At 39.0% G+C, this 26,953-nt stretch overlaps 1 protein-coding gene across 4 annotated transcripts in view; it reads right to left on the reverse strand.

Moving 5' to 3' along the window:
- SAMHD1 (SAM domain and HD domain 1) overlaps positions 1–16,157 on the reverse strand; it is a 59,184-nt gene extending 43,027 nt beyond the window's left edge. For 3 of the 4 annotated variants that reach the window (XR_550672.1, XM_008575376.1, XM_008575366.1), the window contains exons 1-4: positions 15,914–16,157; positions 11,611–11,677; positions 7,470–7,542; positions 877–1,037 (exon numbers count right to left, since the gene is read on the reverse strand). Coding sequence is in view for 2 of the 4 variants with exons in the window: in XM_008575376.1 (XP_008573598.1) it covers positions 877–1,037; positions 7,470–7,542; positions 11,611–11,677; positions 15,914–16,118 (506 nt within the window). In the remaining 2 variants the exon portion in view is untranslated. The remainder of the gene's footprint in view (positions 1–876; positions 1,038–7,469; positions 7,543–11,610; positions 11,678–15,913) is intronic. The other variant, XM_008575385.1, reaches the window with a different exon arrangement.
- Positions 16,158–26,953: the final 10,796 nt, after the last annotated feature.

Consider the following 26,953-nt stretch of genomic DNA (forward strand, 5'->3'; position numbering starts at 1 on the left):
CCCATAGCTGTACAGTTGTGGATCACTCTGCCTGGAAAAAAAAAATCTTTGGATCCCTTTACCAGCCAGCAGCACCCCCCCGCCCCCCCCGCCGGTAGAAATCTGTATTTATATCTATACATATTTTTCTTCTCCCCGTGAACTCTAAGCTCCATGAGAGTAGAGATAACTGCTATCTTGTTTGTGGTTGGTCAGGACCTAGTAAGTGTTCAGTAAATATTTGTTAACAAATGAAGATTTGTTCATACAGACACATATGTTCTGGCTAATTAAAAATGCCTCTAAACAAAGCAATACACTGTGAGTACTTCATGAAAATCTAGAAAACTGTTTAGTTCTTCCCTGTTCACATCCTCCTGGTTTACATATTTCCTAATAGGTAAGAAAATGAGCTGGTTTCAAAGAATGATTCAGTACTAAATAGGGGGCTGGCTGGTTAGCTCAGTTGGTTAGAGCATGGTGTTGTAACACCAAGGTCATGGGTTCAGATCCACATACCTGCCAGCTGCCAAAAAAAAAAAAGAGACTAGGGACTACATGAAAATTCAATGATCAAATTTATAAATTAGTTTTATCAGTAACAAACCCTATTAGCTTTTAAATAATATTTGAACACAAATATTTTATCCAACTGATCTGTCAATAGACACTTTCATTATTTTTCCAGGGAGGATCTGAGGTGGCTTATAAGAATACATGAAATAAAATTCAGAAAGGTAAATCAAAAGCTTCAAATTTCTCATTTATGAAATAAAGATACTATCACCATTTTGTAAAACTATTTATTCTCTAAAAGATAAAACAAGACAATTATTTTACGAATCAGAGGAGGTACTTAATAACTGGAAGTTCCCCCCACCCTCCATTCCCTCTTACCCTAGACTATGCTCAAATCGATTGTGTGAAGCTCCTGGAAAAACATAATAACCGCCTCCCAGCTGTTTAATATACCGAAGCCGCTGAAATTGAGGTGTATCAATGATTTGGATGAGGAGAGGGTGGAACTCAATGTGACCATGGACAGGATCATTAATTACCTAGAAAATTATGTTTAAATTAATATGAGTAACAACATATAACTCCATCTAAAATGTTTGTGCAGCCATTCCTAACCACAAAGTCAAAGCTATTTAATTGTTCAAGTAAGACTACTGCTAAAGGAAACGACAAGATATTAATATCATTACCTTATTTAGGTATCATTACCAGACAGATCAAGTATATTGGATCTGGGTATATTTTACTTCTTCCTAATGGATTCTAATAACAGAAAGATAAGGGTTTCAATCTTTTTGTTACATATATGATTAGGCTTTATTATTTTTTAAAAAACATATTTATTCATTCTTCTCACTCATATCTATTTGACAATTCAGAATTACCCCCAATTCCATATCTAAATTTTAAAACAATAATAGCCAATGCTATTGAGAACCGTGAAATAAGATGCTGAAGTGACTTCCAAGTCATTAAAGATAACATTGTAAACATAACACAAGAATTGAAAAATCTACACAATTATTATTATTTAGAAATTGATATGATTTCATTAGACTTTAACTAGTTAGGCTTTTTTAGGCTGGGCGATGGGGCCAGTGCGGGGATCTGAACCCTTGACCTTGGTGTTAGAACACTACACTCTAATCCACTGAGCTAACCAGCAGCCAATGAGTTAGTCTTATATTCATTTAAATTTAAACACACTCATGCAGATCATATAGTCATGGGTACTGTATAGATCCATTTACTATAGGCACTGTTTCTAAATTTTTTTCTAAATGTATCTGTATAGTTCCCACGACTTATAAAGAAAGAAAGAGGGAGGGAGGGATGAATAAATGAAGTACAGAGGATTATCAGGGCAGTGAAACTATTCTGTACGATACTATAATGGTGAATACATGACATTACGCATTTGGTTTTTTTTTTTTTTTTTTTGCTGGCCAGTGCAGGGATCCCAACTCTTGACCTTGGTGTTATAACATCGTTCTCAAACCAACTGAGCTAACTGGCCAGCCCACATTATACATTTGGCAAAACCCATAAAACTGTACAACACATGGAGGAAACTCTAATGCAAAACTGAATTAATAATAATAAATCAATATTGGTTCATAACTGTAACAATGTACCACACTAATGTAAGATGTTAATAACAGGAGAAACTGTGTGGGGAGGGTGTGGGGGGCATGAGGACTATCTGTAATATCTGCTCCATTTCTCTATAAACCCAAAACTGCTATAAAAATAAAGGGGGAGAGAAAAAAAAAGAGATAGAGAGAAGTGACAGTGAGTGAAAGAGAAAGAAATCCCTCTAACCATAAAGATAAGACATCATATATAGGAAAAAAAAGTTCTATAGTATTTAATGTTGCTCAGAAATACTTAGAAAAGATAAATTTCACAATTATTCATTACTCTAAGCTTAAACATGAGCTTCAAATATGGAGATAAATATGAAGATTTAATATTCCTCTATGCACCTTTAAATAAAGAGAGCCTTTTAAAGAGAAGACTAGAGAATAAAAAAGGAATCTGATAAAGTGTCTAATACGGAGAATAAATGCAGGAAGAGAACCCCAATTCGTGGCTAATTTCCCAAATGGAAGGAATGCCTCTATCTTGAGTGTTCTGGGAGATTAACCCCTTTTTGGGGCTTCTCACTGCTCAGAAGAGATGGGTAATCTTTGGCAGCTCCGTCACCCAGGGGAAAAGGGGTGACAAATCCATGGGCAGCAAAGCAACAGCTGGTGATAAGGAATTAATTTCCTTTAAAAATAGTTGAATTGCGGGGCCGGCCGGTGGCGCACTGCTATAGTGCGCCGCTTGGGAAGTGCGGCGGCGCTCCCGCCAAGGGTTCGGATCCCACATACAGACCGGTTCCCACTCACTGGCTGAGCGAGGCGCGGGAGCGACGCCGAGGGTTGCGATCCCGTTGCCGGTCCCGGTCCGGTGCGGGGGCGACACTGAGGGTTGTGATCCGTTGCCGGACACGGAAAAAGACAAAAAGGAAAAAAAAAAAATAGTTGAATTGGGCCAAGCCCGTGGCGCACTCAGGAGAGTGCGGTGCTGGGAGCGCAGCAGCGCTCCCGCCGCGGGTTTGGATCCTATATGGGGATGGCCGGTCACCAGCTCACTGGCTGAGTGCGGTACGGCCGGTCTCAAAAAAAGACCAAAAAAATAAATAAATAAAAATAGTTGAATTCAATCTGGGTACTGACAGTTTGCGTCAAGTAGTGATTAGAATTTACAACTTTGTTAAACTATGTATTTATGTTAACAAAGAATAGATATATGGTTGATGTTTGGTGATTATTAATTTTTTTCATCCTGCTCTATAAAACTACTTTATGATTATTACAAACTATATTGAGGTTAGTCACCTAAAATAATACACCAGGAATGGTGTCAAAGTATCTCAGGAATAGAAGGAACCATGAATGTCATAATTCAATTCTGTGAATATCCTTATCAGAAAAGGAGAAGTTCTACAATTTTTAAATATTTAAAATTCATACACTGGTCTATTCCTTCCCCCTTACACAGGATCAGTGTAACCACCACAGACAAATGAGAACATGTTATTAAAGATTATCAAATAAAAATTCTATAATCTACTTTTAATCCATTTAAAGGCCTAAAAGCCTTTACTGTAAAATTTTCACGTTGTAATAACTGTTCTTAAAACATTTATTTCACCCTAAATATGCTAAAACAAACTTTAGCAACCTCATAAATTAAAAACTCAGTGAAAATTATTTTTAACTTAGTTAATGTCATAACACACACACATACTGTCTCCCTTTTCATGTCAAATGCATCATAAACCCTTTCTCATGTTTTTATAATCTTAATAATTACCATTTTAATGGCCCCATTTCATTAATTAATCAACATTTTTAAGCCATTCCTCTAATGTTGGGCATTGACTTGTTGGGAATTCTAGTTACATTATTTCATAATCTTGTCCCAGCTCTTAGTGTGCATAGGTGATATTAAATCCTATCATTCTTTAAAAACTACTGTTATTTTTGTTCTCAGTATTATTTAATACGAACTACTTCTTATACAGTCACGTGGTTTACTTGTCACTTTTAAAGGCTATATGATATGCATCCTATTGTGTTATTTGCACAGAAAGATGAAACAATCCTATTGTCTATTAAGCATTACTGTATATGCCAAGCACTGGGATGAGAGATGAGTGAGCCACCATTCCTGCTCTCTGGGAAAGACAGTAGAATCTATTTCTAGAGTATGGGGTAAAGAGAATGGAGAGAAAGAAATAAAAGGAGTGGACAGTTCTATCCAGAAGAAAGGGGAGAGAGAGCCATCAGAAAAGGATTCAGAAGTGGGGATTCTATAATCTAATGCATATAAGAGTACTTCAAAAAGTTCATGGAAAAATAGAATTAAAAGATAATATGAATCTTTTCATGAACTTCTTGAAGACACCTTGTATTAGGTAAGAGTAGTTACATAAAGCAGGCTTCTCACTCTGTTAAGGTTCATTAATACATTTGACAGATTAGTGCCTATGTGTTAAACACTGTACTTCCTCCTCCTGTTATACAAACCCGGCTTCAGAGGCTAACTGAACTAAATTTATCCTAAAGAAAACCATGCCAAGAATAAGAATGGTGACCTTGGGCTAGGCAATAGCTTCTTAGCTATGACACTAAAAGCACAAGAGACGAGAGAAAAAAACAGATAAACTGGATTACATCAAAATTAAGAATTTTTGTGCTCCAAAGATCACCTTCAAGGAAGTAAAAAGACAACCCATAAAATGGGAAAAAATATTTACATATATATCCAATAAAGACTTGTATCCAGAATATACAAAAAAAACCTCTCAAAACTCAAATTAGAGTGTGTGTGCTTAAGGTTGGCCTGTTAGCTCAGTTGGTTAGACTGCAGTGCTATAACACCAAAGTCAAGGGTTTGGATCCTTGTACTGGCCAGTCAAACACACACAAAAAGATTGTGGGTGATTAAACAACATTATGAACTTTCTAAAAAACACTGACTGTACACTTTATGTGAGTGAACCATAAAGTATGTGAATTATATCTCAATAAAGCCATTTTTTTTAAAAAAAGAATAAAAGGTGCACACCAAATTGGGGTAGGAATCCTTGAGAGCTGTATTTAAGTAGGGAGCTAGGTCAATTCTTTGTTCAACTGCACTGATGAAGCTAAAGTCATTTAACGTACTGATTTCGTTACTAGACAGTTACTCACTGACGAAAATACTTAGAAGCTTTAAAATTTATTATCAACAACTGTAATTTATAATTTGTAAATGAAAGACTGTCCAATTAGCTCAGTTGGTTAGAGTGCAGTGTTATAACACCAAGATCAAGGACTGGGATCCCTATACCAGCCAGCTACCCAAAACAAAACAAAACAAACAAAAATATATATAATTTATAAATGAGGTTAAACAATTTTCTGCTTTTAATGAAAAATAGAAAAAAAGAATAAAAATGAGCAATTGAAACCAATGATCGCCTTGAATATTACTTCAAAAATAACTTTTTGTTGCAACACGTTATTGTGAAAATGTGATTTCAGAGGTCACCTGAGATTATCTCTTCTAATGAAGAAAAGTCACCTTACCTATGCCCTATCTAAAGAGAACACCCTATGCTGCTGCTATTGAGGAAGTACAAAAAAGAACACAGGACAGCAACTTTCTTCTAACTGCAGGACAAGATACTTAGATACCATCTTTGACATGTGACTATGTTATTTACTTCTTCATGAAGATAATGAAGTTTTTCTTTTTATTTATTTATTTATTTTTCCTTTTTTGTCTTTTTTCGTGTCCGGCAACGGATCGCAACCCTCAGTGTCACGCCCGTACCAGACCGGGACCGGCAACGGGATCGCAAACCTCGGTGCTGCACCCGCACCTCGCTCAGCGAGTGAGCGGGAACCGGTCTGTATGTGGGATCCGAACCCTCGGCGGGAGCGCCACGATGCTCCTAAGCGGCGCACTGTAGCAGTGCGCCACCGGGCCGGCCCTTGAAGTTTTTCTTTTTAAAAGATGACCGGTGAGGGGATCTTAACCCTTGACTTGGTGTTGGCAGCACCACGCTCTCCCAAGTGAGCCAACCGGCCATCCCTATATAGGGATCCGAACCTGTAGCCTTGGTGTTATCAGCACCACACTCTCCCGAGTGAGCCACAGGCTGGCCGTGATAATGAAGTATTTTAATATCAGGTAACTTTTTCAGAAAGAGTTGGAATTTGATATTCTTTTTTTTTTTTTTTTTTTGACGCCTAGCTGATACAGGGATTAATCCCCGGACTTTGGTGTTATTAGCACCATGCTCTAACCAAATGAGCTAATCAACCAACCCCCTAAATTTTTTCTAACATGATTTTCAATGGAAAATAAATCTACTAACTTGCAAATGTAAAATAAAAATAAGTATCCTTTGTAGGGATCTGAAATAACTCAAATGCTATATTTTAAATACATTTAAAAAACACTGGTGAAAAATGCAAATGATGATGATGATCATGCAAAAAAATGAAAAGGAGAGTGAGATACCCTACACCTTCTTCCAGATCTGAAATTAAGTTTTCTTGACCTTGGGATGTCAAGAATGTGAACAATAAGGTACATTTCCTGTCATCAACCAACCATGAAACATTCCTTTAAGTATGTTATTAGAATCACTGAAGAGCTTGTGAAAAATGCACATTTCTGAAGCTCTACTCTAAATTTCCAGAATCTTTGTGGGGCAGGAAGGGGGTGGTACTGAGTAGCTGAATGCTTGCTGTTAAAATGACTCTTGGGACTGAAGTCTGAACAACAGGGCTTTTGACATCTGAAAGGGATTGGGGGAGAAAGAATAAACAATTATTGATAGATTCAACTTGAGAAATGTATCCACCTTCCGGATTAATATGGCATAAGAAAGTTTACCAAAACTGACAAAATTTAGTACAAATTTAAAAGTTACTCAATGACTGAATGTTACTAGGGCTATTTGTGTCGATGTAGATGATTATAAAAAATATTATTATAAATAAAAGTTTTAGGTTACTTACGGTGCAATGCCATTCAAATAAGTTTAAAAACATGTAAAACAATACTATATATTGTTTATGGATATACATAAATATGTAGTAAAAGTAAAAAAACATTCATAAAGATGATAAACACCAAATTCAGGATGATGCTGGGGAAGAAAGGATAGACAAAGAATGCAAGAGGGGTACAAACAGGCCTTCAATAGTTGCTAATATTCTATTCTAAAAATAATGGATTTGAAGCAAATTAGGCAAAATGTTAAGATTTGACAAGCTAGGTAGTGGACTATTCATGCTTTTGTGTATGCTTAACACATCTTAGTTTTCCTTCCGATTTAAATATATACTCTGTGCTCATTTAAATGACTGAGTTATATTACTTTACATTTAAAAAACATGATAACAAACTCAAACTCCTCTTACCTTCGGTGCATCGCTGTGAGTTTGACCCAGTTGTTGGATATCATTAAGCAGCTTCTTCCTCTCCCACAAGGAACTGAAATTATAAAAGGATAAACAAATCTATCATTATTTGCTTAACAATAATCACTGGAGTATATAATAGTATATAATCAACTCAAGGTTATCTACACTAAAAGAAAGAGAGGTTAGATTGGGATCAATCAATAATTCGAAAATACTCCTAGAAACTCTCACCTTCCTTTGCTCCTTCCTGCTGAATCCAATGGTTCTGACCTTAATCCTCTTCTCTCCTGGTAAACTCAGACTTCAACATCTCCTACGTCTCTACTGAAAGCTCAATTTATACTTCAAACTTACTTTAACCAAACTGAAGTCAACACCTACGCTCATAATCCTGGATTGACTTGAGCACCAGGTATGACTCAAGCATGAATCAAATATATATGAAGGTTGTCAGTAACCCCCATGCAGTTTTGAGAAAGACTATTTATTTTGGTTTTTGGCAGCTGGCTTGTAAGGGGATCCGAACCCTTGACCTTGGTGTTAATAGCATCAGTTCTAACCAAGTAAGCTAACCAGCCAGTCCTTGAGGAAAAATTTAACAGGAATTAAATTTGAACAGGTCAAACCCTGTATATCTCTTCATCTACAATTACTAATTTGTCCAGGCCTCACACTTGACTGAGTGTCAACAGAAATAGCAGGAAAGGGGTTAGCCTATACTAATCTAATAGCTAATTAGATTGAAAAAGAATCTTTTGTTAGAAGTCCTAGACAGATTTGGAGTCAGAAGCCCTATATTGGCCTGAGACTCATGGTAATAAAAAAATCTAAGAATGATTTTATTACAGCTGATAAATAACTAAGCAGCATACCTTGTATTTTACTATTTCCCTCTCCTCTGCTTCAGTTTCACATAACAAGCACAACACAAAGCGAGGTGTCAAGAAGTACTTACAGATGGCTATAATGACTTAGATTAAGGGTAACCACATAGTTGAGCATCACTAGGAGTCAGCACATAAAATACCATACCTAAACTAACCTCACTGCTGCCCAGTATTTCTCTGAACTGATACTCAGCATTCATCACAATTAAAACCCAAAAAGAAACTATTCATAAGGAAATCACTGGTTAAAGTATATAAAAATAACCACCAAAAATTTGAGTTTTTGTTTTGTTTTAGTACAGATTGTGGCATTAAATAAAGATTTAAAGTAGTCATGGGCCAGGATACTTAGCTATAAGATATTCTTTGTGTAGCCCAACATTTCTGAAATCTAATGCTTCCTACAACTGATATGTACATTTAATGTAAGAACGTTTCTTATTTCCTAGAAAAACCTTTAAAATCAATGGGTGATCATAAAATTAAAGGAATTTAAGAAGTGTTTGTCTAAACTGGATTTCCCCTAGAAAGCAGAGTCCAGGACAAGAGCTTGGATACAAGTAATTTACTTTGGGGCATTAACTCTGAGAATACGAGTGGGGACTAGGGAGGGTGAAAAAAAGAAATGAGAGAAAAACAGTACAAAGGTACATTAACAAGCTGGCTGCATTGGTATTACTGTGAGTGACTAGGGCTGATTCCACGGGCATCATCTGAGGCAGCACTGTACAGCAGAACTTCCTGTGATGGTGGGAATGTTCTACATCTGCTCTGTCTAGCACAGTAGCCACTAGCCATAAGTGGTCACTGAGCACTTGAAATATGGCTAGTGTACCTGAGGAATTAAATTTTTAACTTAAACTAATTTTAATTAATTAAAACACGTAGCTAGAGGTTACTGTACAGGACAACACAGCTCTACAGAGTCCTCCAGAATCCATCTCAAAGTTATGAGGTGGGCACAAGAGGTGTGCCAGAGAGTTCCTTCTGGAATTTTGCCTATTTTGTTCACTTATCTGTCCCAAGTTACTGGAAGAATGCCTACTACATAATGAGCCTTCATAAATATTTGTTGAATGAATCAATAGTATTTGAGTTCACTAAGAACTATATGGTTCCCTTAAAACAAATTCCATTTAGTTCAAATAGTAAGCAACTTTTATACACAAGAAATAGGTAGTAAGGGGGACTTTGAGAGGACTGAGGGGGCTGAAATGAAAGAGCCAAGATAAGGTCCTTGAAGATTCTGATCCAAAGGACATTTACTGAAAGTCACTTAAATATCCTAAATTGATCTGTTTCATAATGTTTCCATTGTCAGTTATTAAGCAATAGTACATGAAATAATTCAGTATAATCCTTTGTTTTGATTTATTGTTTACTGTTACCACGAATAACATTTAGCTAAGTGGGATTCCAAAAGAAAAGACCATATTTCACCACTGTTGCCAATTCCCTAACTGAAACAAAACCTCCACTTAAAGGAATATTTAAACATTGGATCTTCAACTGAGATATTTAAAGTGGCCTCATTGGAATACAGACTCTAGGACTTGTAGCTGTATAGGTGAGGGTACTTCAAACAGTTTGAAACTGGCTTGAACTGGTATGTATTGGTATGTTTTCTTTGTTCTAACCTACTTGAATGAGATATTTTACAGAGCTCATTCATCACTGCCTCATGTCTGCCACAGATGACCTTCCAATGAACCTTGTCCTGCTAAGGAAATGAAAAGTCTCTTATAAGCAGAACCAAAAGGAAATGACCAGGACCTATGGACCACAATTAGAAGTAAGGAATGCCCTAAATTGTTGCAACATGGGCTCAAAAGAGAAAGACTGAAATTTCCCCAATTCCATATTCCAAATATGGAATTCCCCCAATCGAATTTGCCAATCCCACAGTTTATGACATTTTATGATCCTACTGCTTGACTCCCAACTCTATAAAACTTTGCCTTGCTTTCTGGTCAGGGAGACAGATTCGAGTTCTGCCTCCTGTCTCCTTGCTCTCGGACCTGGCAATAAAGACTTTCTTTTCTCAAAAACCAGTGCCATACCATTGGATTCTATGTGCATCGGGCAGTGAGCCTTTGCTTGGTAATAAGTTCATAAAAAAATAGAATTAAAAGATAATACAAATCTTTACAGGAAATTTTTGCAGCACTCTCATGGGTGTGGGTGTGTGTTTGTGTATAAATTTATTGAGGGCTAGTCATATACTTTGACATATATTTACACATATTGTATGTAATACAACATACTTTATATACGTTGTCATTATTATTATCCATTTCACAGGTGCAGAAACTGAAAGGTTAAATAACTTGTCCCAAATCATACAACTAACAAGTGCCAAACTATTCTGCATAGCATCTTTTTTTTTTTTCCTTTTTGTCTTTTTTACTGACCGGTAACGGAATTGCAACCGTCGGTGTCGCGCCCGCAACCGCGCTCAGCCAGTGAGCGGGAACCGGTCTCCACATGGGATCCGAACCCTCGGCGGGAGTGCCTCTGCGCTCCCAATCATACAACTAACAAGTGCCAAACTATTCTGCATAGCATCTTTTTTTTTTTTCCTTTTTGTCTTTTTTACTGACCGGTAACGGAATTGCAACCGTCGGTGTCGCGCCCGCAACCGCGCTCAGCCAGTGAGCGGGAACCGGTCTCCACATGGGATCCGAACCCTCGGCGGGAGCGCCGCCGCACTCCCAAGCAGCACACTCTCCAGTGCGCCACCGGGCCGGCCCCTGCGTAGCATCTTTAAATCTAATACCAGGGATACAATCCAATCTTAAGATAGATTTAGGAAGACCAAGAAACATGTTCAAGATGGATTTGTAGCCTTGATTTTATTGACAACATTTTTTTCCTATCGTTTTTTGTATATTTTCTGGTGTGTACAAGGGTACTTTGAAAAGTTCATGGAAAGGTTCATATTATTTCTTAATTCAATTTTTCCAGGAATTTTTTGAAGCATCCTTGTATAATTCAATTATCTTGAACTTGAGAGTAAAAAGTTGTCATTACAAATTTCGTAAAATCTTGTCAGCAAAATTCTTTAAAACAGGAGTCACCAGTAATATTGAACACGGGAATTGCAAAGCAAAAACAAACAGTATGCAGGGGATTCTGTTTTAAAACACTTCATAGATTTAAAATGAGGACAGTTAGTATCAGAGCACTTGGGCTTTGTTCCTCAAAGGTGAAAAAAGTATGTTTAGTTACAATGTGAATTTTATCATTCCTACCTTACTCCAAGATTTTCAAGGTGAGACTCATCAAGATAGGGCAGTAATGAGCCTGTGATTTTCTCATCTATGAAGAAAGGGGGAAAAAGACAAATTCAATATTTACAACATATGCTTTTTAATTTCTTGCAATTTGAATCTACCAGAATTTACTTAGATCAACGTTTATTGAGCAGCCACTACTTGACTGTGCTAAGTACCACCTTTTTTTTTTTCCTTTTTGTCTTTTTTCGTGACCGGCAATGGATTGCAACCCTCAGTGTCGTGCCCGTACCGGACCGGGACTGGCAACGGGATCGCAACCCTCGGCGTTGCACCCGCACCTCGCTCAGCCAGTGAGCGGGAACCGGTCTGTATGTGGGATCCGAACCCTCGGCGGGAGCACCGCCGCGTTCCCAAGCGGCGCACTGTAGCAGTGCACCACCGGGCCGGCCTGTAAGTACCACCTTTTGATTTGCTACTTGTAAAGTCTTAATTTTAATTAGATAACTAAATCAAGAAGCATTTTTTGATAAATCAGGTGAAAATTCAAAAATTATTTGTGTAAATGACTCACAAGAAAGACCACCTGCAAAAAGTAAAGTGAAACCTAACTGTGGGATTTTGCCAGGTCAGCAGCTTCCTCTGAAACAGGTAGGGTTTGGGGTGGAAGTAGGGCAGGAAACTTACGTCTATTGTTCTTACAATCATCAGGTTAAAACCATAGCCTGAGGAGTGCCCAGAGTTTTGAAAAATCTCCTTGGAAAACACGCAATACTCTGTTTTGAAAAAAACAATATATATAGTTTTTTTTCCCCCCTTTTCTTGTTCTATACCGTTCTAGTCCTTCCTGACCTTAGGTTCCAGAAATCTGAATTATTTTCAAACAAACAAAACCCTTTCTGAAGGTAACAAGAGAAAACAAGGAAGTAGTTTTAAAAAAAATGTTTATATGAAAATGGTATATTTTGTATTTTTCTATCATGAAAAATAGTCATTCAATGTAAAAAAATTCCAAATAATATGTTAAGAAAAAAGAAGTATAAAATATCAACTCACTTAAATCCTCTTAATAGGTAAACACTGTTAACATTTTGGATAACACCATTCAAAACATATCTATGCAATTCTGTAATTTCATATAAATGAGATTATGTTGTCTTATAACCTATTTTTCACCACCCAACATGTCATAAACATCTTTCTTTTGTCAATTATTAAAGTATATACCATTTTCAATGGTTGTCTTGTATCCCACAATATAGATGTACCATAATATCTTCAACCAATTTTTCTTCTGGACCTTACTCTCCTCATCTCTAAAATGGGTATAACTGTACCTATGTCATAGAGTTGTAAAGATTTCACAAAATAAAACATGTAAAGTACACAGAACAGTATTTCACACAAAGTAAACACTCAAGTGTTAGCCATCACAATTATTTATTACTATTATTATTGATGCATACTTAAGTTTCTACTTTTTTTTTTTTGTCTTTTTCCGTGTCCGGAAACGGATCGCAACCCTCAGTGTCGCCCCCGTACTGGACCGGGACTGGCAACGGGATCACAGCCCTCGGCGTTGCTCCCGCGCCTTGCTCAGCCAGTGAGCGGGAACCGGTCTGTATGTGGGATCCGAACCTTCGGCGGGAGCGCCACCGCACTTCCCAAGCGGCGCACTTAAGCAGTGCGCCACCGGGCCAGCCCCTTAAGTTTCTACTTTTTTGCTAATTACAATCAATGGTTAGGAGAATCATCTTGAATATATATTTTTGGACACATATCTATAAATTCCTACACATGAAATTCCTATAAGTCAAGATGTATTGCTAAATTGTCTATTCTTGAGCCAACTGACACTTCCATCAACTTTATTAGATTACCGATTTCTCCTATTATCAATCTTTTATATATTTTCCAATATAAATCAAAAATTGGTATTTTTTAAGTTACTGTTAAGGCTGAACATCTTTTTCTGTGTTTATTGGCTGGCTGTCATTGGTCTGTTCTTGTGTTTTGCTTATTTTTCCACTGGGTTTTTTCCCCACTGTTCTTAATTGATTTTCTAGCATGGGTTATGTTCTCCAATAGTTTTTTATAACACTTGTTAAGATATAGCAGGTAGAGCTGGAATGAGTTCTGGAGTCCAAAAACCTAACTTTGAAAAATCCAGTTCTGCTTTTTTCTACCAGTGTGTCCTTTTGAAAGTTACTTAACGTCTTTGGGCTTCTCACACATCATCTGTAAAAGTGTGGATCATAGCATCTAATTTCAGGATTCTCTTGAGGCGTTTTGTTCCATAATATCGTGCTTTTTGTCAAATAAAAACACATCTGGACTTAAGAGACTTTAATCAGAAAGAAAGGTTATTGCAATAGAGAGAAAGCGCCAATCTCAGAAAATCTGCGAGTCGCTCAAAATCAAACAGGAAAGGGTTTTCTTTTAAAGGGGAAAGGAATGGCAAAGCAGAGATAAGCAGAATCTTTGGAAGGGAAGCTGTACAAGCAAGAGGAAACCAGCAGTCAAGTCTGAGAGGACACTGACCCGGTATGGTCAGCCAGGTCCCGGGAGAATCTGACTAAGGGGGCATATTACACTTTTTTAGTGCTTGTTCAGATATGGGGGGCAAGCAAGAGTTCAGGGGCTATAAGGAAAGAGAGAAGCCTAATTTAAGTTTTGTTAAGACAAAGCAGATGGTAAGACATCAGCAACTGGGAACACTTGGTCAGTTTTCACCAACTGAAAGCACATAGTGTCTTCCACTAGCACTAGACTGCAGGTTCAAGAGAACACAGATCATTCTGGAAGCTGATGAATTAATCTACAGAACACCACTGAAACTGCCAACAACATGGCCAATTACATTTTAGAGACAGAAAATGTAAAGTTACTTCACCCCACCTGTTGCTAATCAAAGAAAAAATTCCGTTGGGAAAGTGAAAAAGGGAAAGAAAAAAAAAAAAGAGAAGAGAAATACAATTTCCCACACGCATTCAAGCTATCTTTAGGTCCTGAACCACTGAAGTTCCTCAAATCCCAGTCTCCCACCTAGACAGACAGGGCTCCACCCCACAATTGCAAAAGTGTGCTGAATTTGCAAATCTCTACCACCAAAGAACGACTTTCCCACTGGCACACCTAAGAGGTTAAGAGGGGCGTTAAGCTCACACCCACCACAAGAAGCTTAGATTTTCAGCTTTTTGAAAGTGGATGATGCGAGTGATGGATGCTTGAATATGAACCAGTAAAGTCCTACAAAACTCTGGGCCGGCCCAGTGGCTCCCGCCAAGGGTTCGGATCCCACATACAGACCGGTTCCCGCTCACTGGCTGAGCAAGGGGCGGGCGCAGCACCAAGGGTTGCGATCCCGTTGCCGGTCCCGGTCCGGTACGTCCGTTGCCGGACATGAAAAAAAGACAAAAAACAAACAAACAAAAAACCTCTGAACCTACACACTTCCCCATGTGATGTGGCCAAGTTGTGCAATGCTGGGAATTCAGTGGTCAACTGAATAACTAAACAAGTGTTCAGATTTAGGAAGGGAAATCGCGTTTAAAAAGCGTTTTGATCGATCATTACCAAGCTTTGCAAATATAATCAACAAACACTTATTAAGCCCTACTAGGAGGGCTTAATTCAGAGAGTAGGTGGTGGGAATTCAGAGATTAACAAAACAAGGTTCCTCCCCTTTAGGAAAACCTCAAATTCAGGGGGGAAACAAAAGCGCCAGAACACACTTTCATGTGGCAAATGTTCAAGGAGCTGCGGTTAGCACAGAAGGGTCTTCCGAGCCTGGTGGGCCTGAATGACAGGAAGCATCGACCAAGGTCTAGGGAATACCTTCCTCTAACTAAAAAAAAAAGGGGGGGGGGCGGGAGGACCCGAGTCTCGACGCTGGGGTGTCAAGTTCCTGAAGAAACCCACCAGAGCAAGATCCAAATCTACACTTGTCCCTCCCAGGTTCACAATCCCCAGAGCCCGCTCCCTCCCTAGACATTCCTAACCCCAGACGCCCCCATCTCTCCTTCCTCCGTCTCGGAGTATCACTCCTGGACGCCACCGGACGCAGGTCCACGCTCCTGGGTGCCTCCCGCCAGGTTTCCCTTTCCCGCCTCGGCCCCTTCTCAGGAGGGCCCTCCGCCTCATGTCGCCCCTCGCACGGCGCCCCCCGCCGCTGGCCCACCCTTCGGGGTGCCTCCCGCGTCAGGTCTCCCTTCTTGGCTTTAGTTCTCTTGCGAAGTCCCCTCCCTCAGGGTGCCTCAGGCCTGGCTAGCCCCTGCCTCGGGTCGCCATCCCTCGCCCCTCAGCCCCCCAGCCCCGCTACCTCGGAAGTTTTTCAGCACTCCGGGCTCTTTGAAGCCACTGCGCTTTAGGAAGGAGCACACCTGCTCTGTGCCCCAGGTGCGGCGGTCGGGGTGGAGTTCCGGGCTCGCGGACCTGTCTGCCGCTGCGGAAGTGTTTGGTGGGGTTCTCGAGCTGCCATCGCACCGGGGCCGCTTAGACGGCAGCTCCGAGTCGTCTCTCTGCATGGCTCCACCCGGCGACCGGCACAGCACACCCAAGAACCTCGACGCCCGGCCCGCACGCAGGCGCACTAACAGCCCAGCTCGGACTGCGAGTCCGCTCAGCATTGCGGGCCTACTGGCCTCCCGCGCAGGCGCAGTGACAGTTCAGCCCTTGGGGCCAAGCGGCCCCGCGGCTCTAGCCCGCAGGCCCCCTGCGCAGGCGCAATTGCAGTCCAGTCGTCCTTAACCCCGCCCGGGCGTTTACGCGAAGGGCGGTATTAGGGGCGGTGCAAATAAGGCAGGGCGAGGCAAATGCACTCCCGCCGGGGACCAATGACAAGTCCGGCCACAGTTGGGAATAGGGGCCCTTCTGGTTAATTGATGGCGTCCATCTCCAAATGAGTACCCCAGGCCTCCCCTTGGCCAGGTTTCAGATGCTCCAAACTTAAAGGTCGTCAGGCCGCCAGCACCTTCCCAATGAAGAGAAAATGGGCAAGGGGCTGAACTGGAATACCCTGGAATGATTTCAAACCTGATGCAAGGTGTCTTCTGGCATTTCACAATTTCCACAGTATCACTGGGCAGCTACAGTGCCTGGAGATGCCTGTGTTCAGGTTTCCACACAGGAGCAGACTTCGAACTTCTTTCCAACTGGAGATAGTTCCCTGGAAAAAATAATCCACAACTCCTCTCTCCATCCCAACTCCCTTCCCGGAGGAAGGGAAGTGGCCAATCTGATTACTTAAAATTGACCTTCGGGGACTTTTACTACCTGGTGGTAACAGCGTGTGAAAATGGCAGCCATCATCCTCTTAGCCACTCTGGGGCAGGGCCCAAGTTCTCTGTAAATCCTGTTCCATGCAATTGACTGGTAAAAGGACTGCCACTACTTCTCCTAATAAAGCTAATATAACCTTCCCAGCAACTAAGCCATAGACCCATTTAGAGAATCAAGGATGAATGAGGCAGATTAGATTATCATCAAGCAGTATGAGCTATTGGTCTAATGGTTAGCTAAAATAGTCTTTGTAGACAAAGCTTTACTGTGTGCCAGGACTGTTCTAAGAGTTTTACAAGTATTAATTCATTTGATTATCACAATAACCTTAGGATTGTGGGGGGAAAATGAAGTAATTAAGGCTAAGGCTTTAAAGTGGAGTTGGGAGATTGGGAGAGGATTGCACTCACACCTGCTAAAGGTCAAACCACAGGATGTTCCAATAGACTTGGACAGCAAACTAAAGTCAGTATCTGCCAGCCTTCAACATCTCTCATTTGGAAGTATCCTAATTAACTAACTAATCAGAACAGGTTTGCAATTTAGGATTTATGCCCAGCCAATGAACTGCCTTCAAAAACAAACTTTTATGGAAATCCCCTATAAAAAACCTTTCCTGTGCTTGCATATCGGACACTATTTAGGGCTGTCCTGACTTGGTGTACCTGAATTGTAATTCTTTATTTCCCAAGTAAATGTTATTTCCTTTGACCTGTGTGTGTGTGTTTGTGTGTGTGTGTGTGTGTGTGTGTGTGTGGTTTGTTACAGGATATAGGAAACTGAGGTGAAAGAGAAAAGAATTTTCCCAAGGTCCCACAGCTAGGAAATGATGAATCCTGGATTCAAACCCAGGAAGTATACACTTGCTCCTAAGTCCATGTTCTTATAATTTGCCAACCATTGCTTGCTAATGGGTGGTATACTGACAAATTATTTTCTATTAGTTAACCCCAAATTTTCAATTGTTCCTGTGGGGGAAAGTATATAGAGATGTTCCATCTGCACAGAAGGCCAGGCCCAGAAAAATATGCCCTTAAAGCACCAGAATAGTTTGTGAAAAGACCTGACCTTTGCCAAGACATGTGAAACTGAAATCGGGGATTAATGGAGACAAGAAATAACATATGTTTGAAAGACGTATTTCAAGTAAGAAATGGCTGTTTTGAAAACTTGTGTTTATAAGACTTGTGGGTAAACCTGCAATGTTTCCTGGGTGATAAAAAGTTTTATAAGTAGAGTTTTTATTTTAAGTTTTATTTTATTTTATTTGTAATTTTTATTTTTGGACACAAAACACTTTTAAAAAGACTAAGATAATATAAAATATGTTCTCTGACCACCACAACAAAAGGAAATTTAGAAAATTCGCAAATGTGTGGAAATTAAACAACACTCTACTAAAGAAACAATAGGTAAAAAGAAAAATCACAGGGAAATTAGAGAGTACTTTGAGAAAAAAATCAAAGTGCAACATACCAAAATTTATAGGATGCAGGGCTCATGCAGTGCTTAGAGGAAAATTTACATTTGTAAAATTTATACTGAAACTTAAAAATAAGAAAAATCTCCAATCAGTAATGTAAACTTATACCTTGAGTAAACAGAAAAAGAAGAGCAAACTAAATGAAAAGCAAATATAAGTAGGAAATAACAAAGATTACATCAGAAATATATAAAATAGGGAATTAAAAAACAATAGAGAAATCAACAAAACTAAAACCTTCATTTAGACTGACCCAGAAAAAAAGAGAAGACCAAAATTATTAAAATCAGAAATAAAGTCAAAGGGAAAAAAAAAAAGAAAGAAAAAGAAAAAAGAAATAAGGCAGGGGCATTATTACATTGTCATTATGGTTTTTTCTGGTGATAAGATTTAGTTTCTTTCTCATTCTTGTTTGCATTTTTGTTCTACCAGTGGGTTTTGTTCTTTCTTGTGTATTTAAGGTAGTGATTATGGTTTTTCAGATTCTATGTGCAAGACTTCCTTGAGGATTTCTTGTAGGGCTGGTTGTGTTTTTTTCTTTTCTTGGCTGGCAGTTTTTTCTTTTAGTATTTTGAATATATCATCCCACTTTCTTCTGGCTTGTAGAGTTTCTGTTGAGAAGACTACAGTTAGCCTGACAGGGGCTCCCTTAGGATTCTCAATTTGTCTCTGAGCTTTGCCAGTTTGACTATAATGTGTCTTGGAGAGGATCTTTTTGGGTTGAATCTGTTTGGGGATTTTTGAGCTTCCTGGATCTGAAGGTCTGTGTCTCTCCCGGTACCTGGGAAGGTTTCTATTATTATTTTGTTGAATAGGTTTTCCATGCCCTTTCCTCTCTCCTCTCCTTCTGGAACACACATGCTTGGAATGTTTGTGTGCTTGAGGTTCCTGCTAGTTCTCTTAGATTTTCTTCATTTTTTAAAATTCTTTTTTCCTTTTTTTTTTGTCTGCCTGGGTTATTTTGAAAAGACTGTGATCAAGATCAGAAATTCTACTGTCTGCTTGTTATAGCCTGTTGCTTAAGCTCTTGGCTGTGTTTCTTATTTCATTGAGTTAAACTTTCAGTTCCACGAATTCTGCTACATTCTTTTTTAAGGTATTCATCTCTTTGTAAATTTCCTCCTTCATATCCTGGATTTTTTTTTCTTGTTTTATTATGTTTTCTAACTGAGTCTTCTGTATCTCAGTAAATTTCCTTATGATTGTTACCTGGAATTCCTTTTCAGTCACTTTAAGGGTTTCCTGCTCTATAAGTTCTGGTATTTAAGAATTACTGTATTCTTTCAGTGGTGTTACATTTTCTTGGGTTTTCATATTTCTATCTCTATGTTGATGTCTTGTCATCTAGTAGAGCAGTTGCTTCTTCTATTACTCTGGAGTGGAGTTTGAAGAGAGAGACATCATCTTTTTTTTCCAGTCTCCACTGGTGACTCTCCTTGTGTCAATGCAGTTGAGTACCTGGCAGACCACCTGCATGGTGGCTGTGGCTACTGTTGTGGAGTTGAGCCACTTCTGTGGCAGCCATGGCTGTGGCAGTGACTGTGGTAGGCCACTCGCATGGAAGTGGTGTTTATGGCATGCTCTCTTGCCTGATTCTGGGTGGAGGGGGCTGGCCTCAGCTCCTTCATAAGAAGAGTTTTTAGTTTAACCAATTGGGTTTGTTCAAAGCAAATCCTTTTGAAAGCTTCTATTTTCTGTTTATTTGTATTTGTTATAAAATGTAATTTAGGGCTTTCTGGTTAGCTCAGTCAGTTAGAGTGTGGTTTAATAACACCAAGGAGGGTTTGGATCCCATTACCAGCCAGCTATAAAAAAAAAAAAAAAAAAAAAAAAAGTTTAACTTAGGGGTTGGCTGATTCACTCACATGGCAGAGTGTGGTGCTGATACTACCAGGGTTGAGGGCTTGGATCCCCATACCATCCAGCTGCCAAAAAAAAGAGGGTAATTTAATGCCATATTTATTATTTTCCTCCCAATCCCATACTTTCTAGGGGCCCCTGATCTTGCACAAGGTGGCTGGTTACTTGCTCAAGGTTACATGACTGGTAAGTGACAGAATAAGGATTCAAAGGCAGTGCTGACTCCAAAGCTTAGGCCCTTTTCAGTTTGCCATTTCATATAACTCCACTTACAGTCCTGGTGATCCTGTTCCATCCAGTCATTCCACAGCCTAGGAACCAACCCCTATTAGAGACAGGCTCTGGGCTCTGGCACAGTGAGAGAAATGACTGCTCAAGCTCCCTTCTTCTGAAGTCAATCTCACCATGGTTAGGACTAGAAAAAACTGTAAGATCAACTAATTTAAGGCCCACCACCCAATGACCTTGAATACCCCAGCAATTTTTCCCTGAACTTTCTCCAGACACCTTCCACTCAGCCAGCCAAACCAAGCAATTTTATTTCTCTCAGCTTTAGTCTTGTGGTACTTACATCTTCCTCTTCAAACACTGCTGCTGGTTCTCAATGCCAGCTAGTACCACTTTCTGTTTCTTTGTTTTACTTCCTCCTCATTCTTCATAGAACCTTGCCTCCCCAAGACATTTTTTTTGTCTGCCCAAATCCCAAAGCCAAGTCAAAATTCAAAAACAAACAAAAAAAACAACTGTTGATTTCCTTGACTGATAAAAATAATACTCAAGAAAGAAAACTTGGAAAACAAAATGTCTATATACACAATTACAGAGCCAAAGATCACCTCCTAGTGTGTTCCCTATCAGTCTTTTTCTCTACGTAGATGTAGAAACTTATCCCCAGGTCTGAGAATCATTTGAAAAAAAGGAGACCCTGAAAATTAATAGCTATGTACTATAAGTCAGGCATTCTACTTGTGCTTTATGTCCATAATTTCTAATCCTCATAGCAACCTCATTAAATAGGTATTGTACTAGTTAGGCTTATTTGGTTATAAATACATTCATTCATATATCCAATATTAACATTTAATGGGTACTATTTGCCTGGCACTGCTCTGTGCACCTGGGACACATCAATGAAGAAAACAGACAAAAATACTTGCCTTAGTGAAATTTATATTCTAGTAGAGGGAGGATGGCAATGAGCAATAATATGACAATAATAAACTTGTATGTTAGAAGTTGGTGCTATGGAAAAAAATTGAGCAGAGTAAGAGATTAGAAGTGGAGGCAGGTAGGGTCACCATTTTGGATAGGGTGCTTAAGATAAGGCTTTGAAGAAGGTGACATTGAGCAGAGACTTGAAGGAGATGAAGGTTTCAGATATGCAGATGTCTGGGGCAAAAGTGTTCCAGATAGAGAAACAGCAAGGGCAAAGGCTCTGAAAGCAGAAGCATGTCTGGAGTTGAGAAATAGCAATAGACCAGTGTGGATGGGGCAGAGTGTGTAAAAGAGGAAGTGGTGAGAAGTCAAAGAAAGTGCAGACTATCAGAGCTGCAGGCTGCAAAGCAGCTCCACATCTAGAGGTGAAAGAAAGCCTCTGCTCCTTCACTTCCAACAGAAAATTGTAAGTGAATGACTTCAACAAGCCTGGATTGCATTTATTCTTGGACTAATTGCTGCGGACAAGGTTATAAAATGGTTGACCCAATCAGGTGGGAGAGACTAAAGTATGACACCCCAAAATATACTTTGGCATATTTTGAGATATCTATACAAAGAAACTGCAGACACAGGAAGAGCTTTGAAAAGGTGTTCTTTGTAAAAGGAATTTACATCTATAAAGAAAATCTACATTAGTAAATAGTAGATGCAAGCAGAGGCTTTCTCTAAGTCACCGTTAACTGCCTAAAAACAGATCTAGAACTGGCTTATATCACAGGAGAAGAAACTAGACTTTGTCACAGGCTGTCAGCTATACTTCTGGGATGATCGTAGAGACTTTACCTGCATAACAAGATAACCTTTGTTCCACTGATTTCCTCCCCTCATCCTCCCATAACTTGTGTCACCACCTCCCCCTAGAAGCCCTAAATCCAAGTTCCTTTCTGTACTCAGGATAGTATAAAAACTTCAATCATCTGGCCCTTCTTCGAGTCTTATATTTTGTGAGGCTCCCATGCCAATGAATGTAATAAATTTGTTTGCCTTTTCTCCTGCTAATCTGTCTACTGTCAGTTTATTCCAGACACACAAATTACTGAAACTTAAGTAGAAGGAAAATTTAAACTTTCCCTACAGTTTTAACTAGCCAGCCACACCAAATCACTCTGCTCACTCCAGAGGCTACAGCTAAGAAACTGTGGGACCTGACAACACTGCCAATAAGGTAAGATTTTTGCCATGCCAGTCTCTGGATCTCTGCCTGTAAAGACTGGTTGAGCAAGGGTGGTAAGAGTGTCTTTTTCTTTCTAAATTTGGGTTAGCAGGAGCAAACATGTACATGAACTTGTTCCTGTATAGCAACCCTCGTGTTTCTTTGCTATGTATTCTGGTTTTCTGATGTCTTCCCTCCTAGAGATAATCTTGTTTTCCTTTGTGTCTGTGGTTTGTGTCATGTGTCATAAAAAGAGAATCACAGTGCTGAAGTCAGGCATAGACCCTGATAAGCCTGTTGTTCAAGGTGGCTTCGCAGACTGGTGAGTTCACAATTCTCAACAACCTGCATCTGTTTAAACAAACTTTGCTGTGTGTCTCTGAGACAAAAACCAGATGAGATTCTCCTTTTGTCCTGTTTTATGTCTTGAGAACTCGGAGTTGCAACCAGTGAGAACTCCCTCTCTCTGGTCTCTGCCAGCCAGGGAGCACAATTTTAGGATTGCATCAGGCAACTAGCCTAACAGATTGGAAGCCCAGGGCACAAAGTACAGAGCAGCATTCTGTTTGTCTGACCATACTAGATATTTGGGAGAGAGGGTTTGAAAGACAAGGAACAACAAGGAGAGAGCCAATAAGATTGAGTTAAGGGAGAAGATTGTCATTGGAACACATTACCCACCCACCCCCAAATGTTCATTGTGACTATTTTAATAGAAATCTTTCACTGAGCTGAGTTTGTTCTGTGTGATGGGGGCAGGAAGATCTGCTCCAAAATAGAGAAAACAAATGAGGATGCCTCCCAGGGCAAAAGAAGACCAACAACCTTGAGGAAGAAAGAAGATGGCCTAGGACTTCCCAGAATACTTATAGAAATCTGAGGTAGCCCAAGACTAATATCAGAAGACACTGATTAAAAATTGGGCTGCTTCACTTGATTAGCCTAAACAAAACAAAACAAAAAACTGAGCTACAGTCCACCCGTGGATGAATGGAAAATAAAATGTGGTATATGCATACAATGGAATATTATTCAGCCTTAAAAAGGAAGGATATTCTCACATATGCAACATGTACAAACCTTGAGGACATTATACTAAATGAAATAAGCCTGTCATAAAAAGACAAATACTGTATGCCTTTACTTCTATGAGAGTTGAATTTATAAAAACAGAAAGAAGAATGGTGGTTGCCAGGGGCAGGGGTGGAGGTTGGGAGGGGCAGGAACAAGAGTTAATTGGTATAGAGTTTCAGTTTTGCAAGATGAAAAAGTTCTGCAAATTGGTTATGCAACAATACAAGTGTTAACCTACTGAACACTACTGAAGTGTACACTTTAAAATGGTTAAGACAGTAAATTTTACGTTTTTGTATTTCACTACAATAAAAAAATTATTTTTTAAAAAATTGGGCTGCATGGTTGCACAACAATGTGAATATATTTAATGTCACTGAATCATATACTTAAAAACAGTTAAAATGGTAAAATTTATGTTATATATACTTTCCCACAATAAAAAAAGAAAACTTCATTGAATAAAAAAAAAAAAAAAAAAAAAACTTTTTTGAAAAAAAAAAAAAAAAACTTTTTTGAAAAAAAAAAAAAAAAACTTTTTTGAAAAAAAAAAAAAAAAACTTTTTTGAAAAAAAAAAAAAAAAACTTTTTTGAAAAAAAAAAAAAAAAACTTTTTTGAAAAAAAAAAAAAAAAACTTTTTTGAAAAAAAAAAAAAAAAACTTCATTGAATAAAAAAAAAAAAAAAAAAAAAAAAAGAGGGGATATGGAACCACAGTGCTTAGTTTTGTATCCTAATGTGATCTGGGCAAGTTAGTTGAAATCTCCGAGCTTTATTTTCCTTGTCTGTAAAATAGGGGTAATAATTTTATTATAGAGTGTTATAAGAACTGAGTCTGGCACACAGAAAATGCATAATACACGTGAGATACAATTATTATAAAAAGCATCATTGGGCCTCCTTCTTCAATTCATTAATTTGATAAATATCAAGCACATATTTAGTCTATGCATCAATCTACACTCTGGGAAAACCACATTTAAAAAAGTACCACCTACATAAAGCTTATATTCTTGTGGCAGATTTAGCTAATACATGAGTAGGTTATAAATGCTAGGAAGAAAAATAAAACAAGATAAGAGTAAAGGCTGGGTTGGTCTTGGGAGTGCTGTGACTTGACTCTAGCAGAGACTCAGATGAAGTGAGGGAACCTAGGTGGTAGTCCATTATGTGATGAAATATCTTTGGTACTTTAACAACCCTGTATCATAATGTTATAGATTAAATAAGACTTGATTCTTACTTAACTTTGCAAACATTAGATTCACTAAACGACATTGATTCCTAATGCCAATATCTGAAATAAATCCAACCAACCTCCCCCCATTTTTATCTTTCCTTCTTTGATGATAAAATGAATAATAGTACATTCATACATTGGGACATAAGCATTAAAATTGTCATAGAAGTATAATTTAGACAATGCAAAGATGACACTGTAGATACTAAGTGATATATATAAATAACTTTTCCTTTAAAAATACATAATATATGCTTTTTTTTTTCCTTTTTGTCTTTTTTACTGACCGGTAATGGGATCGCAACCCTCGGTGTTGCGCCTACACCGCGCTCAGCCAGTGAGCGGGAACCAGTCTCCATATGGGATCCGAACCCTCAGAGGGAGCGCCACCGTGCTCCCAAGCAGCGCACTCTCCAGTGCGCCACTGGGCCGGCCCCATAATATATGCTTTGAAAAAAAGTCCAAGATTCACATCAAAAGGTGACCCTGAGTAGAACAAATGGAACTCATACGGTGCTGGTTGGAATGCAAAATGATAATATCGTCACTTCAATAAAGAATAAGGCAATATCTTATGAAGTTAAACATATAGTTACCATTTGACCTAGCAATCTAACTCAAAAAATTAAAGGAAATAAAAATATATGTTCAAGGATTGCATGCAAATGTTCATAATTACTCATAATAACCCAAAACTGGAAATGCGAATGTCCATCAACTGGCAAATAAATTGTGGTATACTCATATTAAGGAAAATTGCTCAATAAAAAGAAACATATTTACACATACAACACAGATGAATCTCGAAAACATTACACTAAGTGAAAGAACTCAAACACAAAAGACTACATACTGTGCACATACATACATTTATATGAAATTCTAGAAAAGGCAAAACTATATTTATTTTTTATTTATTTATTTTTTGGTCTTTTTTTTGTGTCCGGCAACAGATCGCAACCCTCAGTGTCGCGCCCATACCGGACCGGGACCGGCAATGGGATCGCAACCCTCGGTGTTGCGCCCGCACCTTGCTCAGCCAGTGAGCGGCCGGTCTGTATGTGGGATCCGAACCCTCGGCGGGAGCGCCGCCGCACTCCCAAGCGGCGCACTGTAGCAGTGCGCCACCGGGCTGGCCTGAAAAGGCAAAACTATAGTGACATAAAGCAGACTGTAAGACCTGTGCACCAAGCACAAATCCCACACGCCAGGGTGGCTCACTTCACAAAGACCACGAGACAGAGACTGTTGCAATCAAGCAAGAGGAATTTTATTCCAGCATGCTGGGGTCGCTTCACCTTCAGGACAGAAGCAGCCCCGAATCTTTAACACAGGGGTTTTTTATACAGTTTTTTAGGCAGGCTTTCATAATAGGATGAGTTGTTAATTATCTGAGGTGCCTTAAGATTAATGGTTAGGCTTAACAGGCTGGCACCCCGATAAGGAACGGTGCATTTCTCAATCGTTTATCTTCCCTGGGGTCTGCCAGGTAGCCTCTAGATAAGGAGCTGGTTAGTTCCTGAGACCAGCTGGTTCCTGGAATGTTAGTGTGCCTGGGTCTGCCTGACCTCTTAGAAGCTGCTTTACTTAAAATGCCTTTAGATATGCTTTCCTGTTTTTAGCAAGTGTTTGCAGAAGCAAATTGTGCAGGTTAAAGTTATACAAGCATATTGTGCAGGTTAAAGTTATACTTTCCCCCTTCACAGACCAAAAGTTGCCTGGGTGTATGGTGGGGAGGATGTGGGAAGGGGAGGGCAGGAGATCAAAGGGCATGAGAAAACTTTTTACAGCGATGGAAATGTTCTATATATTGATTGTGGTGGTAGTCATATACCTACACACAATTACTAAAATTCATTAAACTGTACACTTAAGATGAGTGAATTTTATTGTATATAAATTATGCCTCAATAAAGTTGGAAAAACTCATACAATTTAAGATTTGTGGAAGTTTCTTCATGTAAAAAATAATTGTTATAAAAAATTTAAAAATTAAAAAAAGTGGCAATACAGGTAATTTTTCTTTTTTGCTTTTGTATATATACTCTAATTTT

The sequence above is a fragment of the Galeopterus variegatus genome, unplaced genomic scaffold (assembly GCF_000696425.1).
Source record: "Galeopterus variegatus unplaced genomic scaffold, G_variegatus-3.0.2 Scaffold59, whole genome shotgun sequence".
NCBI classification, from domain to species: domain Eukaryota; kingdom Metazoa; phylum Chordata; class Mammalia; order Dermoptera; family Cynocephalidae; genus Galeopterus; species Galeopterus variegatus.